The following is a 19956-nucleotide window of genomic DNA, read 5'->3' on the forward strand; positions in this document are numbered from 1 at the left end:
TGCATTGCTGTGAATGGAAATATTCAATGATTAGCTCATACGGCCAAAGAAATGGTAATAGAAAAGTAAAAATCTGCTTTCTTTTGCACTTCGTTTAAGAATATTTTGTAGTCTAAAATTATCATGTAGAAGTTCTAATTAAGAGACTTCGTTGATAATTAATCTAGAAATGACGGACGATTATTCAGTTTCATTTAAAATATTATTAGAAAGGATAACGCGCGCTGCGGAGTTGACCACGCCACCTGCGCTTCTTCGCGCTTTTTTTATTGAGGTGCCCCCACGGCTTCACTTCTTTTGCCCTCCGGAGCTCTTGCATTTTCTCCTGTGCCCCGCTCCTCCTCATCCCACATTTGCTCGTCTTCTTTCCTTCGTTCTCCGACGCATGTGAGGAGGGTTTCCAGACATTTGCTTCTTTTTTCGATTTCCTCTATTCCTTATCTTTCTTTGATGGATTTGCTCTGTTAGCCGCATTAGTTTGTACAGAGTTTCTTCATGGATTTGCTTAATGCAATTCTTGTTTTTTCTGCGTAGCACCTATTTTTTGAGATTTTTATGTTCATAATTGTGGATGTTTTGGCTGCTAATGCTTAAGTTTTGATGTTTTAGTTGGAATTTGGTGTTGGATTTGTGTGAGGATTTGATATTTGAGTGAGAATTTGTGAGAAGAAGAGGAAGCCTGATGGGGGGTCAGTTTTGGCAGTTGTTTCAATTATTTGAATCTGTGAATGGTTTTGTTTTTTAGTATGAATTTGGTGTTAAATTTGAGTTGGAATTTGGTGTAAGATGCTAATTCATAGCACAACAGGTCTTCTCTTCTTTTCAAAATTCCTAAAATGAAGTGTAATGATTAGCTACAATCTCGTTGGGAGGCTTGCTGTCATATGTGAATGCATTTTTTTAGTGAAATTTGGTGCTGGATTAGAAGAATTTTGAGCATAAGAGATTTATAGGAGGTGTGGTGGTGGGTGTGGTAGTTCGGTGTGTTGGAATTTGAGTGGGAATATGAGAAATGCATACTAATTTGGTGGTGTGTGTGGTAGTGTGCATGGTGATGTGGTGTGGTGGTGTGTGTAATGGTGTTGTGGTGGTGTGTGTGATGCTATGTGGCGTTGTTGTGTGTGGTGCGTGTGGTGTGGTGGTGTGGTGGTGTGGTGGTGTGGTGCTGCTGCTAATGTGTGGTGTGGTGGTGTGGTGTGTGGATATGCTATTGTGGTTGGGTGTGCTGAGGGTTTAGGGAAGTGTGGTCGTGTGTGTGGATGTGTTGTTGTGGTGTGTGTGATGGTGTGTGGTGTGGTTGTGTGTGGTGTGTGTGGTGTGTGTGGTGATGTGTTGTGGTGTGTGTGGTTGTTGACCTCACTTTTTGTTGAGGTCTTATCTTTCTTCTATAGAAGCTTAGAATCTAGCCATATGACTTTCCTGTTGATTATCCTAGAGGTCTAGTGATGGAATCCTACCGCATTAGAGATTCTAAACACTTCTTTACTTTTCTTAGAGTTCCATTTATTTGGTTTTGACCTCTAACACTTAGTAGGAGGAATCCAACATGGGGGAGCTCAAGGGGAGTCCTTATAGGATTGTCTAGCCCTTAGGGTTTGCCTTGGGTGGTGTGGTCATGGTTACTCTTGCACACACACACATGAACCCCTCACCTTCATTCACAACCTAAAATCCTTAACAAAACATACTTAGCTTGATTCCGTACTCTTTTTAAAACTCATGTGGGTGGTCCCCCAAACCCTTAACCTTTGGCTAGGATGGCTAGGACCAACATATGGAGGGATTAAAATAGGAATTTCCGTGGTGTCGTGGCACCATAATAATAATTTTGTGATTAGCCTCCACATTGAACCCTAATTCCACCAAAATCCCCAACTCAACCTTTTAGCCCCAAAATTTTTCAAAATTGCCAAATGCCACTGAAATCCAAATTTTCCCAAAATTGTCCAAATTCTCAAATTCTATTAAAAAATCATCTCAAACCATTTCAGACCACTCAAATCGCCTAAAACACCCCCAAATTTACAAAAATCCCAAAATACCCCCAAAATTGTCAAAATTATCAAAACACCCTTCATGTCCAAAAAATTCCTAAAACCTCCCAAATCATTTGAAACCTCTTCTAAACCAATCCTAACCACCCATTGGGCCCAATTTGATAAAATTAACCAATTTTGAGCAAAATCCCAATTTTACCCTTAAAGGCCCAAATTCCCCTAATTCACCCCCAATTTCAACCAAATTGATTTCAAACTCTTCCAATTTCAAATCCAAATCACATTTCATCATGACCAACCCAATTGAAACCAAATTCTAGTCCAATTGAATCCAATTTCAAGTCCAAACCCCAAGCCTAATCTAAATGCCCCAAAATTGTCCTAATTTCAAAATTCCACCAAATGGAACTCCCTAGCCCATTACTTCCATAAAATTCACTTCCTACACTCTTCATAACATTCATCTAGATTAAATTGAACCCTCAATTAGCCTAGACCCAAACCTAAACCTAGCCCAAATCCAACTCAAACAAAAATCCTCATATTTCTCCAAAAATCCAAATTTCTTTAAATTGAACTTCATAACCTCCCATGTTCAACCCAATTATTTCAAATGCCTTAGGATAGTTTTATACACCAAAGTGGCCAATCAATTGACCTAGATCCAAGCTATAGCAAAGGACAAACCCAATTTCAAGCCAAATCTCAAATTTTGAACCCAAACCCTAAACTCACCTTGAGCCACTTGGTCTAGCCTAACTTTGACCACCACAACTGCCTTTTGAACTCTATGAACCAACCTAGATCCTTTTAGCCCACTCTAATGGTGCCATGGACCAAGGGTCCCTTGAATTAGGGGGTTTCCTCCTAAAATTGGCTAAACCAAGGGGGTCCTTCCCACCAACCTTCCCAAGCCCCCAAACTAACACAATTAAACTTTCCTCGCTCCCCTGGCCCAGCTAGTCACTAGCTCAACCCTGGCCAGCCGGCCTAGTGGCCAAAAAACACCATGCTCGAGAGGTCCCAAATTGATTAAACCTAAAATTGAGACTCTCTGAGATGGCTCAACCCCATTGGCCAATTACGTTGTTTATCCTTCCACATAAGCATCCTCTTTGTCCCCCTGGCTTTCCTTGGTGGCAGCCATGGCTCCCTTTATAAATTGAACACCTCTTATGACCAAGAGGAGTGATCATCCAATTACTTGGGGAGAAACTGTCAAAATATTTCCAAAGCCTCTCCAAACCTTCCTGAGTTCAATCCCACTCTCCTCAACCATCCAAAACCACCACCCTTCTAGAAGTTTGAGCTCAAAGTCCAGGATATTTTTTGTCATTCCACAAATCATAACCAAACTTCAAATTAACTCACCCTTAAGCTTCCTTAGACCAAAAGAGGAAGCTTTGCTCTGAAAGTCCCATCCTTTGAGCCCTCTAACCCACTTCTAGACCAAGGCTGCACCACCTGTTGGTCAAATTCCTACTTAGACTTTATACCAAAGGAAGGCGACCCTTCGAGGAGGTTCATTAGACTCTACTGAAGTTTCCAAAAGCACCGAATCAAGGCCTCACTTCTTGGGCAAAAAATATATGTCAAAATCCTTAATTTTAGCCTCGCTTTCATTGTTTAAGAAGTGAAAATGTGTTTCATGCTTGATCAACCATATAGATAGGTTCACTTTGACTAGATGAAGCTATAGGAATAAATCCCATGTAATTTGGTTAATTTGGTTGAGTATCGAGCAAGATCTTAGGCCTAGAAGTTGGACGGTTCTCAGGTTTAGTCACTTGGGGACGATGAACATACGTCATCCATTCACGCATGTATTGATCAAATGGCGGAGGAGTCGGAGGAAAGATTGGTTCATAAATTGTGGGTTGAGTCAGCGTTGATGTCTAAGGCGACGTCAAATGGGAGCACACCGCGTGGAGCCTCGGAGCCGTTGTAGGATTGCATGGCGCTGCACGGATAAGTAGAAAATTAGGGTATTTTTTATTTAAATTAATTCAAAAATTTTAAAAAATCATAACTTGGTATAGAAATGATAAAAATAAAATATAATAACTCTGTTGCTTAGTGAATAGAGAAGAAAACTATGAAAAAAATAAAAAATATTTACAATGTATTTTATTTTTAATTAATTAAATACTCCATAAAGTATTTTAGTTATATTTAATTAAATATTAATCACCTTGGCTTGAAATTTGGAGGGCTTATTTTACATGTGGTTAGAGATGTTCTCTGATTTTTCCATCTCTGATTTTTCCAAAGTCTCTGATTTTTCCAAAGTCAGATAACACCTCTAACCCTAAGAGCCCTAATTTTCAAGACTAGTTGCCTAATTTTTTAAAAATAATTATATAAATTAAAATAAAAATAAGAAAAATAACAGACTTATTTTGGTAGGTTCTCTATGGTCAGAGGACTCTATGAAAAATGTAAGATGAGTTTAAATAATTATATACATTATCATAGCTAATTAAGTCATTAAAATTCAGAAAAATTTAAATAAATATAATGTAGCCCGTAAAATCGTAAAATTTATTCCACAAAGTAAATAATGATCATTTGAACCCTTTGGAAAATTTGGAACCCATTTGAAATATATTTAATATCAAAGTTTATTTTTCAAGGTAAAATGGGATTTTTGCAATAAAATAATTATAATAAATAAAATATAATTAAGAAAATTATGAAAATGCTTTTGGGGGTTCCTTCTAATAAGGGGCACCTAAGAAAAATAAAATTGATATTAAAATAAATAGTTCCTTTTTTTTGGATATTTTTTGAATTTTAATAAAAATAATAATAATTAAAAATTACAGAAATATAAAAATACACGGAAAATGTTTCAAATTGCTCCCTGATCACTTGAGACTTTTCAAAATATTTTTTCTAAAATAGTTATGTAATTTTAAATGTATTTTTCTTAATTTTTCAATAATTTTAAATGCTATAAATGTATTTTTCTTAATTTTTCATTAAAATAATTGTAATTTTAAATGTATTTTTCTTAATTTTTCATTAAAATAATTACAATAAATAAAATAAAAATCACAAAAACGAAAAATTTCGATTCTCTGAGTTCTCTTAATTTAGAGAGACTAGATACAAATATAAAAAGCCAATTTTTGAAGTTAAAATTTATTTTCTATTTAATTAAACACTTAAATTAATAAATAATTATAATAATTAAAATATAATTAAAAAATTTATGAAATTTAGTCCAAGTGGTCCTCTTACTAAGGTGAAGCTCCAATAACTTTCCCAAGAACAAAAACTTTACTTTGATTAATTCAATAAATTAATATTCAAAATCCTTATTTTTGAGCTAAAGTAATTATTAAAAATTTAAAAAAAATCACAAAATCATAATTTTTTATCTGATATTTTTATTGACCCATGAGTGGGGTACCTTAAAAATTTCAAAGTCATTTGAGATCAATTTCATAAATTATGAAGTGGAAAAACCAAGGGACAAAAGGGTAATTTTGGGATTTTGATGCCCTAATTAAATTTTAGGATAAGTCAAAGGGCAAATGGGTAACATTGATCATAATAAACTTCTTTGGATGTTTAAAACATAAAGGGTTAAGTGGCAGAAACCAATTTGTCACATTTTCATAATAAGGGTAAAATGGTAATTTCTTTAAATTATTGTGATTGAAGTTAACCTAATCAGATGATCCTAAGGTAGTGGGCTTAAGCTAGGAAGATAAAAACTCACTTGTTTGAAGCCCCTGATTGGCGATGAAATGATAAGTGTGAGCTTTAATGAGAATTAAATTCACTTAATTTAACATTTTGATTATTTCAAATTTACCCTGAATATTGGATTTAAGGGCTTAGTAGTGAGATAGGCTTGATATTTTAAACTTGTTTAATGAGGATAAGAAGAGAGAAACATGATTAATTAATGAACACTTTTAAACACTACAAGGCAAACTTCAATTTTAGATCTGAGATCCTTAATGACTTGAGTTTTCCCTTAAAGGCATCCACTTACATAACCCTTGAATGAAACATCAAGTGAATGTCTAAGTACCCCGCTGTTGGGATAATTAAAATATCAAGGTACATTGAGCACAGGGTGTTTTAAACCATTGAATTTAAATTTAACTTCGAATGATTTATTAACATTATAATAAGTTTAAGTGAACTCGAAACGTTTCAAAGGGTCTTAAAATGTTGTTTAGGGTTATTCCCCAAACACTTTTATGATCTTTTGAACATTTTGGAGGAAAACTGGACTTATTATTCTTTGCTCAAGAAAATTATTTATTAAAACTTTTAGGGACCAACCAAGTTATGACTCACGACCCGATAATTCACCTAAATCAATAGAAATGCCCTACACTACTTATGCTATATTAATTGACCCAACACTCAAGGATTTGAGTCTTCCCTATAGTATTTAAATCCTTGTGAGCAATTAGAGATATTTTTTTTGCCACATATGGATCATCAAACTTCTTTAAGTCTGTGGTCTAGTTGGTTAGGGCAATGACGATAATGCTAATGTGTGCTAAAACAAAGGATATGATGAGGGATTTAGAATAATATCTCCTACCTCAAGGACCTTTGACAAAAGGAGAGGATAATGACCAATGATACTATTCGACGACTCTTGAGGAGATAATTGCTTCCGATACTCTTAATATTCTTAGGTTGATAGTATTCCTAGCTCGATCAAACTAATTAACCTGTGGACTACACCACTCTACAAAATGTTTTAAAAGAAATTCTCATTTTCCTGTTAAAGTAAATTTTATATGCATGAAAATTAAGTTTAAAAATGAAAACTCATAATGGTCCATGGTTAAGCACTTAGATTGGGGTTAGAACTACCCTCCGTAGATTATCAGGTTGGAAACTCTTACTTAAGGTCTGGAAGCACATAGTACAGCTCTGAGCCCCCACCTTCACTAATGTCTTACATTTAGTCTTGATCTTCTATAGGTAATTATGGGTGTTCTTTAACTCACTTGAGTTTTGCTATGACTTTTTTTTTCTAAATTTTTCAGTACTTGATGCTCCTTTTTACTTTCTTGTAATTTATTTAGATTTCATGCAAATATATTATGCTTTATGATGCTAACAGATGCGCCCCTGGTGTGTGCTATTTTTCTGTGTGTTTTATGTCAATTTAAATCCTCGGTAACAGTGCAAAAAACTTGACCCGTCCCAAACTTATGCAGTAATATAGCTTCAAAAAATATGGCCAAAATCTTGACCCAATTTATATTAAGTATTTATTATGCAAAATTGAAATGTTCTATAAAATATATAAAATAATTCACACACTAGGGGTTCTACGAAAGTGCACGTATTGCTTCAAGTAATATAGAGCATTCTTTAAAAACCCCAGTATCGATCCCACAGAGAAGCACAGTAAGAAATCTCTTAGGTTAATTCTAGTATACTACTATCAAGTCTTAGTTTGCAAGATGGAAATTCTTATGATAATAACATAAATCACAATTTTCAAACTATAAAAATTAAAGTAAGAAAGACAAGTTAAAATGAGTTTAATGAATGCTAACAGAAATGTAACTAAAAGAACTAAGTTTACTAAACTAATTTCTAAACTTCAAAGTTAAATTTACTAAGACTAAACAAAGTTTAGTGATGAAGAGTTCAAATTTAAGAAATCATTATTCCCCTTTATAATGAGTACATGGTTAGTGAAGTAATTAAAATCATTTGAAAATATAGATAAAAACTCTTTTGTGTCAAATAGGAGCAATCATATTCTTTATCCTCTTCCGAGTGCTATGTCAAGTGTATAATGAACATTGATTAATCAAGATTTTGGTCCCTAATTTCATGGTTAGGTTGGGAGGATAATGGCTCTCCCTCGAGATGGCTCTCACTCGAGAGCTCTCACTTCTCCCTTGCCTGAGGGCTAACAATCTCACATTAATACAAATTGAGATCGGAAATAGACCAACCACGTATTTTAACAAGGAGGGTTGACAAAATATTACAAAGAGATTCAAAGAATTGATGGGAAGAGATTACGACAAGCTAAAATTCAAAAACAAATGAGATCAATTAAAAAAAGAGCGAAAATTTTGAAAGGAGTTGAAATGTGGATCCACCGGGTTGGGTTGAGATCTCATTAAGCAAACAATCAATGCTCCAAATGAATTGTGGGTTGAGAAAATAGAGGTAATAATTATACTCTCATTTGTTTTATTCTCATAATTTTTTTTTTGCTATTAAGCCCTCTAAACCCCCTCCTCCCCTACAATGTTACAGGCAATGCCAACAAAAAAAAAAATAGTAAGTGCCAGAAGTTTGAAGATAAACTAGACATAGCGTTTAAGGGAGTTTTAGCGACAGGAAAACATGCATTCAACCTAAGCGAGTTGGGGTTTGCAGGCATACCAGAAAAGTTATCACCTGAGCAAGTTATAGCTGACAATGAATGACCTAGTATTAACCAGAAGGAGATGGAGGAGTCCAGTTCCTTGTCAAAGAGGCCCAGGCTTGGCAGGAGAAAGAAAGAAAAGGACAATTCCATGAAAAGCTCATTGGATCAACTGATTGCTACTTTTGCAGCTCTGCCAGCTCCTGCTCCCTCTGACAGCACCATCATATACTGTGTTGGAACTTTGGATGCTATTTCAGAAGTAGTTGTCGATATGCACTTTTATGTAAAATGTCTTGAGGACTCTACCCGTAGGAAAATATTCATGGTGTTGCGACCCAAACTGCACATTGAATATTTGCGTGTTTTTGTGGAAGAATGAATCTGTTTTATATTTTGTTATCACTAGTTTTTTTTTTATTTTTTTTATTTTGAAAATTTTATTTATTCTCTAGAACAATATATGTAATTCCTTTTTTATTCTTTGCAGTCCTTGATATTTTTAATATTTCATTTTGCTGCTACTACTTCTCCACAATTTATTTCATCATATACCTTTCTCCTTTAGGATGGATCACAACAAGAATGATGTAAAAGAATCGCATGGACTACAACTATCACATATTATTGTTGGAGTACTACCGCTCCACTACTGATCAAATACCACGCATGACGTCCTCATTTGTTGGGGATAAATGGGTGGGTGAGATGCTTTCTGGACATCCGATAAGATTCAGCAATATTTTTCGAATGACTGCACCTATTTTTTTATCTTCTTCACGAATTATGCCAACCATGGCCTCCAAGGTTCTTCTAGAACGACATTTAGTGAGGCGTTGGCTATAACATTATACATTCTCTCACAAAATGAATCAGTTAGGAGCTATGGAGCGATTTCAAGATTTCTCAAAAATAATTAGCGAATATTTCTCCAAAGGTATACAAGCACTTGTGAGCTTAGTGTCGCAAATTATTAAGCTAGAGGATTCATCGTTCGCTATTACTCTAGAACAAATTGCAAATGATCCCTGTTACATGCCATATTTTAAGGTAAGTTTTATTAGTTCATTACATTAACTTCAGAATGTAATGAGTTTCTAAAAATGGAAAACAAAACTACATTAGGGTACGCACGTAGATGCTCAACTACCCAGCCATGAAAAGGTCGTGTACATTAGTCAAAGTGGTTCAACTACCCAAAATGTCATGGCAGTATGTGACTTCAACATGCGCTTCACATTTGTAATGGCAAGATGGGAAGGGAGTGCACATGACTGTCGTCTTTTTTCCTATGCAACTAGAAATAGAACGCATTGTTTCCCTCACCCGCCTCCAGGTTTGTTTAGCTATGTAAACCTTAACTTATATGTATTATTTATCATTAATAATGACTTTCATAACAGAGAAATATTATTTGGTTGATGTCAGATATCTGATGCAGAGGGGCTGCCTAAAGCCATATCCGAACACCAGATACCATATTCCTGATTTTGAGAGAGCAAGTGGCACGATCCGTAGCAGAAAAGAAATGTTTAACAAACGTCCTCCTCCTTATGCGGGGTAATTGAAAGAATATTTGGGGTGTGGAACAAGAAATGGGTCATCCTACGTGATATGTCTTTGTATTCATTTCCCAAATAGATGCATATTGTGGTGACCACTACACTTCACAACTTCATCCGATGACATCCCTCCAATCTGACATGAGACTTCAGTTTGGCTGATGAAAATCAGCTGCATGCCTCTTCAGAACCTTCAAAATTTCTGATTGGGCATGGGCATTCATTACCTGAGGATGAGATAGAGTTGAATAAATTTGAAACTCAGGACGGTGAAGGTGTCGCCGAGATGACTACTTTGAGGGAGTCTATTGCAGATGTTATTTGTGGATGTTGATTCAGACACTCTTCTTTATTTATTATACTATAGGTTTATTTCATATGTATTTCGTTATATTGTGAGTTTGGATTTTATGATTTTATTAAGAATTTTGTTTGTTTCATTAAAACTTTTTAATATATAACAATGTCGTGTTTGAAATTTGTTTTTAATTCTTTGTTTTGTTTTTTAAAGTCCAATGTCTATGTTTCCAATGTCTATGTTTAATGACAAACATGTGGATTAGTGTAGTTACTTGGTCGAGACACCACACTCACATTTCTTTTTTTATGCTTGTTTCGATTGATACAATTTTTGTTTAATTCAGTTCTCTTGTAGCCATATAAAACTTATTTTGATCTGACAAATGATTTCATTATTGTTTTATCTCTATAGTAACATGAGCTCTAGGATTTCAGGGACCTCCCGAGTTGTGTTGTGTTTCTACGGACTACCAACTCCCTTACTCACGTCACGACAGCCTCACAGTAACGGGAGACTGTTCTACAGTTGTCGGAGGGGCATTTTAGCGCGATGTGGTTCCTTCTGTTAGGTTGATATTCCGACATATTCCACTGCCAACAGTGATTTGGGTACGATGGTTTTCCAAGAGGACAGTTCAACTGAGGATAGACGGTGTCAGAGTTTTAAATTAAACTTTTTAATATTTTTAATTATAGTTGTAATTGTATTTCTTTTGATACTCACGAGAGAGTGAACAGTGTATGTTATTTTTTTGAACTGATCTGTAATAGTTTGTGGCTTTTGTTTTATCTATTATTTTTTCTATACAATTTTATTGCAAACAACATCACTAAACATGAGCAGAATTGTCATTTATCCAGCTACAGCTGCAAATAAGTTGTTCTAAATAAGCTTCTTCAAACAACAAGTCAGTTTATCCTGATAATCTGCAGATTATCATAATGTCAGCATTATCAGCAGATTATAAATAATCTGCAGCTACCCCAAACAGAGCCTTAACGTATAATTTGATTTAAAATTGTCAATAGATTGCAAACACAAGTATATGTATCACTCAAGTAATAAATGACTCTAATGAAGTCCTAAGCATCGATCCCACAGGGAGGTGGTAATTCTTATAAAGATAACGCAAAGACACAATATTCAAACCGTAAAAACTCAAGTAACAAAAACAAATAAAAATTGATTTAATGCTGCAAATGGAACTAAGTTTACTAAACTAATCTCTAAACTTCAAAGTTTAATTTACTAAGAATAAATTATGTTTTGTGATGAAGAGTTAAATTTTAAGAAAGTATCAATCCCCTTTACAATAAGTTTATGGTGAGTGAAGCAATCAAAATTATTTAAAATTATATAAAATTGTATTTTGTCAAATAAGAGCATTCATATTCTTTCTCTTCTTTACAAGTGAAAAAGAACATCGTCTAATCCAGAGTTTTATCTCTAAATCCACATTTAGACTGGAAAGTTACTGGCTCTCACTTCAGAGCTCCCATGTTCCCCTCGCCTGAGGACTAACATCTCGCTTTAGTTTCCAAACACCTAGACGAAATTGAGTATTTTAGTATATCACTCTAAAATTTCCAATTTTACGACCAACAAAGTATATTTACCTTTTTATTTTCACTCAACTCTACTACATTCTCATTCATGGAATCAAATGTGATTCTCACATTATTGTAGAAAGCATAGCCCTCTCGAATCGTATGTTTCTCAACAAATTTTAACAATTCAATTAGATAAATTAAAAATTAAATTAAGATCAGAGTTCAAATCATCACAATTATGAAAATTAAAGCCTTGCACAATAATATTGATTCTTCACATAACCATATCTCATTGTAGGGAGAATGACAAGGAAGATTACTCAGAATTCATGAAGAAAATACAACAATACATGAATTATATATATATATAAATAAGTTTACAAAACAAATAAAGGAAAGAACATAACTTATCTCAATCTCCTCAACGAAATCCCTTGTAGTTCCTTTGAATCTCTTTCTCTCTTTACAATACCACTGAATTCTCCCTTAGAAGTGTAATGAAGAAGAAATATCTCACTTTGCCTCTCCTTTTACAACCCTTAGAGAAAATCTTCTTTAAACTCTAAGACTCTCCACACACAAAAGACACAACCACCACACACACCAAAAGACACAAAACTCTCACAAAAAACTGACTCCCCACCGAGACACACCCTTTTCTGACATTAAAGCACATTTTTATAATGTAGGGATGAATTTTCAAAGAGTTTCCTTAAAACATCCCTTCAAAAATAGTCCACATTCAATGAATTTTGAGCCATAACACCTTATGGCGCCAAAATCTAGAGTTGCTCGTGCTCTCTGGATTCTGGCGTCATTGGCGCCAGTTCTGGTGCCATTGGCGCCAGTTCAATTTTGAAAACTGCATCATTTGACTCTAAGTTTCTTCCTTTGCTTCCTTCTTGCTCCAAATGCCCAAAATCAATATATTTGCAACAAAATATAAAAATATCTTTCTTTAAAGTGTAATATTACTAAATTTAAGCATAAAATGTATACATAAAATTGAACATTTTTTTTGTGTATCAGTGGGGATGACCAATTGAGCTAGACGATATCGTGTGGGCGGACAAGCCAGCCTAGAGTAGGCGGTCGAGCCGATCGATATCAATTGACCAATCAAACCATTCGATGAGGGATGACGATCGAGCCAGACGATACAGTGGCTAATCAATCCGGAGTAAAGAGGGCGGTTGAGCAGAGAAGCATGCAAAATTAATCATTTTTAAATGCACATTTAAAAAAAAAATATTTTCATGCAAATATGCAAACACACCTAATCATATTTTGATAACAAGCTGAAATGCTTCTAGTGATCTCACATACGTCGTAGGGTGGGATGAAGTCATAGCTATCGTCAGACGATACAGTGGCTAACAATTCGGCAAAATGCGAAGGAAAATTTCCGTGAAAAGAAAGTCTGCGCGAAAATAAATATTTCCCCTTGCGGACATAGCCTTTGCAGTCTAGAAAACAAGGAGAAAATGATTTCCTTATTCTCTATTTGGGGTGGCCTCAACCCATTTGTCATGGGATGAAGTTGCCAAACAATCTTGTCGTTATTATTTTCCCAGCTGATTATGTTAATATGCTAGATAAATGGATAAAAAATTAAGAATTTGTAGAGATTAATCAACGAAAACTACTCTCTAACTTATCGATATCCTCTAACACAGAATCCTAAGCTTAATCCTCTAACATCAGACTTAAAAAGACTTGCTAGAAAATAAATTTCAAGAGTTTAGAAAATATCTCACCTACGTGGAAGTTGGAGATGCATTCTCTAAGCTCGCTCCAATCTCCGACATTGCACTGGTGAAGACAGCTTTGTTTCTTCTCCAAAGATGGAAGAAGCTTTCCTCTACAAGGAAAGTTCAAAGCAGCACCAACAAAAATCCCTTACATTCCTCTTCTTCCCAAACAAAATGAGAGAACCGATGAAAGAAATGGTGAGAAGAAGCAGGTGAAGAAGATGAAGAAGAAGAAAAACAGATTAGAGCAATCCTCAAGAATTCTCCAAAAAACCACTCACAACTCTTTTGGATTCTCTCCCAGCTCCTCTCTGAACTCTCCTTCACAGAATTCCACCAAATGAGCTCTCACTCTCTTTTCCCTCAAGAAGATGAATTGGAAGTGGAGAAGAAGTCGTGGAAGAAAATTTGTAGGAAAATGAAAGAGAATTGGGAAGAAAGCTTAGCAAACCTCTAAGCCCCTTCTTCTTGCTCCCAGAGCTTTCAAAAGACTCTCATCTGCTTCCCCCAAAATGAAAAGCCTGTTCTCACGATACCTGTTGTTTTCCCCTATCCAACCCATCTCTTCTGTAATGTCTGCAAAACAATAGCTGCCTAGTCGCTTCTCCAATGGTCTCCCATAAATAAATGGAAATAATTTTTTCTCCACTAGTTTGCTTCCATAAATGGCAAAAGAAACGACAAAAGGAGCCATTATCCCCCAGTTAAGGCTCAGTTATCCCCTCCATTTTTGGCTTAATACAGAAATTTTTCCCAACAAATTTAGTTGGGTGCACATGCATCCAACTTTCTATTTTGGGTCGTTATCTATGTCGCACCCCCTCTACCGTCTTGCACGATCTCAGCAGATCTTGGCGCCTAAACGCCAATTAGCCGCCCCCTCTTTTCTCATGCGAGCAAAGGTGACGTCTGACAAGGCTTAAAATGTGTTATTTTTATATATACATTTTATGCTCATTTTTAAAGATATTACGCTTTAATGTAAGGTATTTTGTGAGTTTTTTTTATTTCAGTTACAAGAGATGAAATTTAAGAGCAAAAAATGAAGAAAATATGGTCAATTAGAGTAGAGTAAATAGTGACCTGACGCCTAAGCATCGGGTAGTTAAAACAGGTTTCCAGAAGGTTGGCGCTTAGGCGCCAGAAATGTTTTTGATTTTTGTGTATTGAATTTGGATGAATTTTGAAGAAGTGCTTGAAGTGACCCTCAGTGGTTTTAAGAGCTTTATATAAAGGGAGCATTGGCTTGTCAAAAAGAGGGAGAGAGAAGTAGTAGGTGTGGGTGTGTGTGTGTGTGGTGTGAGAGTGTGTGAGAGAGTGTGTTGGTGAGAGTCTTTCTAGTGTTTGTATTAGTGTGTCTTGGAGTAAGAAGTTATCAAAGGAACTTCAAAAGATTTGCTTTTGGAGAAGTTTCAAATAAGTACTTTGTATTTTTGTTTGAGTTTTGTTTTACTGTGTAAACTTAATGTTAATATAAACCATATTTTATTGTGTTATCCCCATGAAGTCTAAGTAGTTTCTTTTATGTTTCTTCTTGCAATAAGAATAATCATGTATAAGATTAGAATTTTTTTAAAATTTCTCTTATTCCATACTTATGATGATTCATTACTTCGTACTTAATTTACATCTTCAATCTGGTCAATTGGATTGTTAAAATTTGTTGTGAATCCATAATGACCCAGGAGGGCTATGTGTTCCTCAACTAGTAAAAATTACATTAATCTAGTGGATGAGAAGGTAGCTCATTAGTTAGTGCAAACAAAAAGAGAGATAAGTTTTTATGGGTGTAAATTGGTGATTCTAGGGTGACAAACTAGAACATTAATCAATTTGATCTAGAGTTTGGAACTTAAGGCTAGGTTATTCCATAATAATTGTCGTAGTGGGTAATCTGAATGTGACAGGCTAGAACTTACCCATCATAATCTATTTGGAACAAAACTATATTTAAACCTTTAGACATTTGATTCATACACTGATTATGATCTCTTTGCAAGGGAAAAGAACTTTTGCATAATTTGAACTTTTTTACGTAAAACTAGTTTATAAATATTGTATTTTCTTTAAGCTTTGAAATAGCATTAGTATGAATTTAGTAAATTTTTTTTACACATAAACTTGACACCATATTTCCTAGATAATTGTATGGAGCTAAAGTAAAGTTTTACTAAGTCCATAAAAAGAGCTTCACCTTCCCTATGGGATCGATACTGGGGTTTTAAAAGAAAATCATACATTAATGGAAACGATACGTATACTTGTGTAGCACCTATAGTGTGTAAACTATTAATCAAATTCTAAATTCTATAATATATCCATTTTTCACACAAGTCGCTAAAATAAATTGGGTCAAGTTTTTTGCCATCTTTTTGAAAACTAAAGTACTACGTAATTGTAGGTCAGGTCAACGCCTCATTGTGTTGGTCACCTATGTCCACAAAGGAGGGTGCATATGCGCTCCTCAGCTGATTTCAGCGCTCAATGGTGCTTATAGGCCCCTTTGCACCCATTGGGTGGCGCACCCCCCTAATAAAATTATTTTTCCCTCATTGAGGGTTGATGCGTTGCGCGGAGGATTCCTATGGACCCTCGAACCACCGGAGGACATCCAAGAATGAAAATAAGCTTGCCAATGTTGGGGTGGAAATTACGGATGGGCTATATCAAACAAAAATAGCTGGCTGGGGTCGAGTACGACCCGAACGGTCCAAGTCCCAATTTTATGTCCATATGTCCGTTAAATGATTTTACTGATTAGGAAGCTACGAGAGACCACGTATAGCTAGAATATGACCTTGTAACTTTGAAATGAACATTCTAGAGGTTTCAAATCAGAGATTTCAGTGCCTACGGGCATGACCCCCTACACGGGTGGATCGATCTGAACTCTAATTTTTTTGAAACGCATGTGGGAGAGTTTTGTGACAGCCCTTGTCCACAATAGGTTCCAAATAGACGAAGCATAGTCATTAAGCACTAAAATGGACATTAAATATGTTCGGTGTAGGAATTATCATCACCCAATGGTGAGTTTTTCCAGGTAGGGTTAAATTGATACTGATTCTGGTTCAGTGCTTCAGACACGTACCAGAGAGGCCGAAAAAATGTTTTGGATTACAGTCCCTTGGCATTCATATGACTTCAAAAGTGATGCCAACTTGATTCTCTCTATTAGTACAATTTTTTGCTAGAGTTTTACCCTCCACCTCTATATAATAAGTGAGATAGTGGAGTGATGCGCAGGATTCATGAATCAAAGTTGAAGGAAAAGGTTCTTCTCAACTATTTGAAAAAGACAATTATAAGATGAAGCAAGAAAGAAAGAGATGAGTAAAAGATGAACTCCAAAAAAGTCTGCTTGCAGTTGATATTTATAGATGTTCATAGTGTTAATATGTATGGAGAAGCGACATAAAGTAATTCTGATAAAATATAAGCTTACATGAATACAAAAATATATCCACTTGCTCCTTAAAATCTATTAAAAAAGATAACTGAATCAAAACATAAAATGTTCATCTTGAACTTTCTTGAATAAGGGCTCGTTTGGGGCAGCTTATTAGGGTGAGGTGACGTTTTGAAAACCTCGCCATTGTGTTTGAAAAGTACGTTTGCTCGACGTTTTGGTGCCGCTCTGATACGCACGTCCTAAATTTCAAATAGGCTTTGGACGAGGGATAGCCCCCCGTGTCCTGCGTCCGTGACTCGCATTTAGGGCAAAATTTCCTCCCGTGCTCTTCTCTGCTCTCCCTTACCCTCTCCCTCCCTGATCTTCACCCTCGCGAAGATCGACTTGCTTGCCAGATCTAATTCCTCTGGTGAGATCTGATGTGTTTCTTAGATGCTATGCGAGTTTATTTTGACTATTTTGGTTCGATTTCCATGTGTGAGAACTGTTTTTTCTTTCACAAAATTTGGCAATTTTCTGTTGATGATAGAATTAGGGTTTTCTTGTTGATGATGTTAGGTAGATTATTTGGAATGTATTGTGGAATTGTACTAATTACTAGGTAGAGTTGGACTTGCTCTATGGAATGCATTATGGAATTGTACTAATTGAAATGGACTTGCTCCTGCAGTTCTGTTGCAAACAGCTTCACTAAACAGGGGCAGAATAATCATTTATCCAGTAACAACAACAAATAAACTGTTCTACACAAAATCCCCCAAACAACAAACCAGCTTGTCCTTATAATCTGCAGATTATCATATTATATTATCATGATAATATGCTTGTCATATAATCTGCAGCTGCTCCAAACAGACCCTAAATGTAATTATATTTAGTCTACCGAGACGCACTAAACACACCAAAGTGGATTTGCTAGAACTCTTCAAAGCAAGCATAATTGACCTAAGGCCTAATAGAAGAAGTCACCATAGATATCGTACACTACCCTACAAAATCAAATCACCCCAAGCTCTCCATTAATGTGTTCTCAACAAGTCAAGATATTGACAGTAGAATAATCCCAAATATTTGGCAAAACTACCGGCCGTAATACAACTAAACCAAGATGAAGCCAGTGGGGGATTTCATGCAAGTCCACTTTGCATCTGAAAATTACTAGCGTGCATCTATAATAACTAAAGTGTGACAACCAATAACTCTTCGTTTATGATAGATTTTTATTCGAACACTTATGTCATGCAACTAAGACAGTAAAATTTAGATATCAGATGAAATTCAACCTCAACAATTTTAATTTGTTTAGAGTAGGGCCAAGTATAAGAGTCCGAGCAACAAAAGCACAGTTTTGCCTTTTTTGCCTGTTAATATGCTCAACAACCGTTAATATGTTTAATAAGGCTCGATTACTTAAAGAGTCAAGCTTGAATCAAATTCGAACCATAATTTAAAATGGAATCAACTTGGACAACGCTACAAATACACAATCAAGCTTGAGTTGAAACAGTATCTTGGCAAGCAAGCTCAACATGGAGTAAGAACTTAACTAACCTGACTCAGTATGCATTTTATCGATCCTTCAGTGTGCTGCGATAGAATGTTAATATGATCTTGACGAACAAAAAGTTTTCTAATGTGCTCGTTAGGATCAATTGTCTTGGCAAGGGTACTGAGAAAATAAAAGAAAACACAGGTTTCATCGATTAGAACTGCAGAATCATAACTTTCGAACCTAACTTTTACCCCATGGCATCCTCTACTAATAGCATACACTTTAAATGACATACCACAAGACAGTAAATTTTGGCAGAATCAGAAATTTCAGCTTTGACAGCAGAATTCCATCCACTCCATGCTCATCAAAACACCAAGTTCAAATCAGCTTGTATGTCACCTTCAGATAATTTTTGGCTCTTACATATGTTAAAAAAAAAGGGATGAAAAAAACCATGTCCGTTCATAGTCAGAAATGAAATTCTTAACATAAAATCCAAGTTACATTAAAAAACAAAGGGACTGTCCAAGCTCAGAAAAAAGATAGGTAAATGAAGCACAAATATATAGACCACGGCTAACCCCGACGGTTGTGATGTCTATCCACTAGCGAATGAACAAACTTAACATGGACATAGCAAACATGCTACAAAAAGCCAGATTACTGAGCGTACTTGCTCTTGCCCTGTGTGGCTAACTTAGCGCTTACCTGCTCTTCAGTCAAAGGTAGGTAATAGATCCTAGGAGTTGCTCTGGTCTTCTTGAAAAGATCATCTAGGGTAACCACAGGTGGCTCAGGTTTCTTCGGAGGAGGGGGAGGGAGTCGCTGCTCTCTCGCAACAGGCGGGGGGTTAGATAGGCTGGGAGGCGGGGGCAGCGGAGGGTGAATGAGTGGAGGTGGAGGAGGGAGCGGCTGCTGCCTGAGGCTTTGCTGATGAGTTGGTTGAGGGGCTTGGGATTTCTGATGGGGAGGAGGGGCCTTTGGTGTTGCAGGTGTGGGGCTAATTGGTACTGGAGATAGTGGAGGAACCTCCAATCGTGACTTCACTTCTTGAGGATCAACAAACTCCGCCGCAAGAAGACGTCCACCATTTGGGGGCCACTGGAGATTGTAAACTGCATTTCTGGTTTCTGTGGCCTCTTCGGCCGATGAATACTGCAGAAAAGAAAATAAGCGTGAGTGATTCAGAAACAGACGCCTTTACAAAGCCTGTCCAGGAAGAATATGCCAAGCAGGTTCAAATTTCCTCTTCTCTCGAAGAAATCACAGTTCAATTAAAGAATTTTGCGGTAATAAGCAAGCCATTGATAGTTGGCCAACAAACTACCGCCAACTCAGGTAGTCTTTGGCGCACATTCATCTATAGCATCAGCACAGATATCAGTGCAAACCACAAGAATTTATGCCGTGCTTTGGCCCCAAAAAACAAAGAAGAGCCCCCGGCATAAAAGCTAAGAGGCCTTTGGATAGGGCTGTCAAAACGGCTCGTTGTTCGCGAACAGCTCGTGTTCGGCT

At 36.1% G+C, this 19956-nt stretch overlaps 1 protein-coding gene across 1 annotated transcript in view; it reads right to left on the reverse strand.

Moving 5' to 3' along the window:
* Window positions 1-18884: 18884 nt before the first annotated feature.
* Window positions 18885-19956, reverse strand: part of LOC110033210 (xin actin-binding repeat-containing protein 2) — a 6584-nt gene continuing 5512 nt past the window's right edge. Inside the window, exon 5 of the mRNA XM_020737118.1 lies at window positions 18885-19596. Within this exon, the coding sequence (XP_020592777.1) occupies window positions 19102-19596 (495 nt within the window). The 3' untranslated portion in view covers window positions 18885-19101. The remainder of the gene's footprint in view (window positions 19597-19956) is intronic.

This window comes from Phalaenopsis equestris, unplaced genomic scaffold, assembly GCF_001263595.1.
Source record: "Phalaenopsis equestris unplaced genomic scaffold, ASM126359v1 Scaffold001113, whole genome shotgun sequence".
NCBI lineage: Eukaryota > Viridiplantae > Streptophyta > Magnoliopsida > Asparagales > Orchidaceae > Phalaenopsis > Phalaenopsis equestris.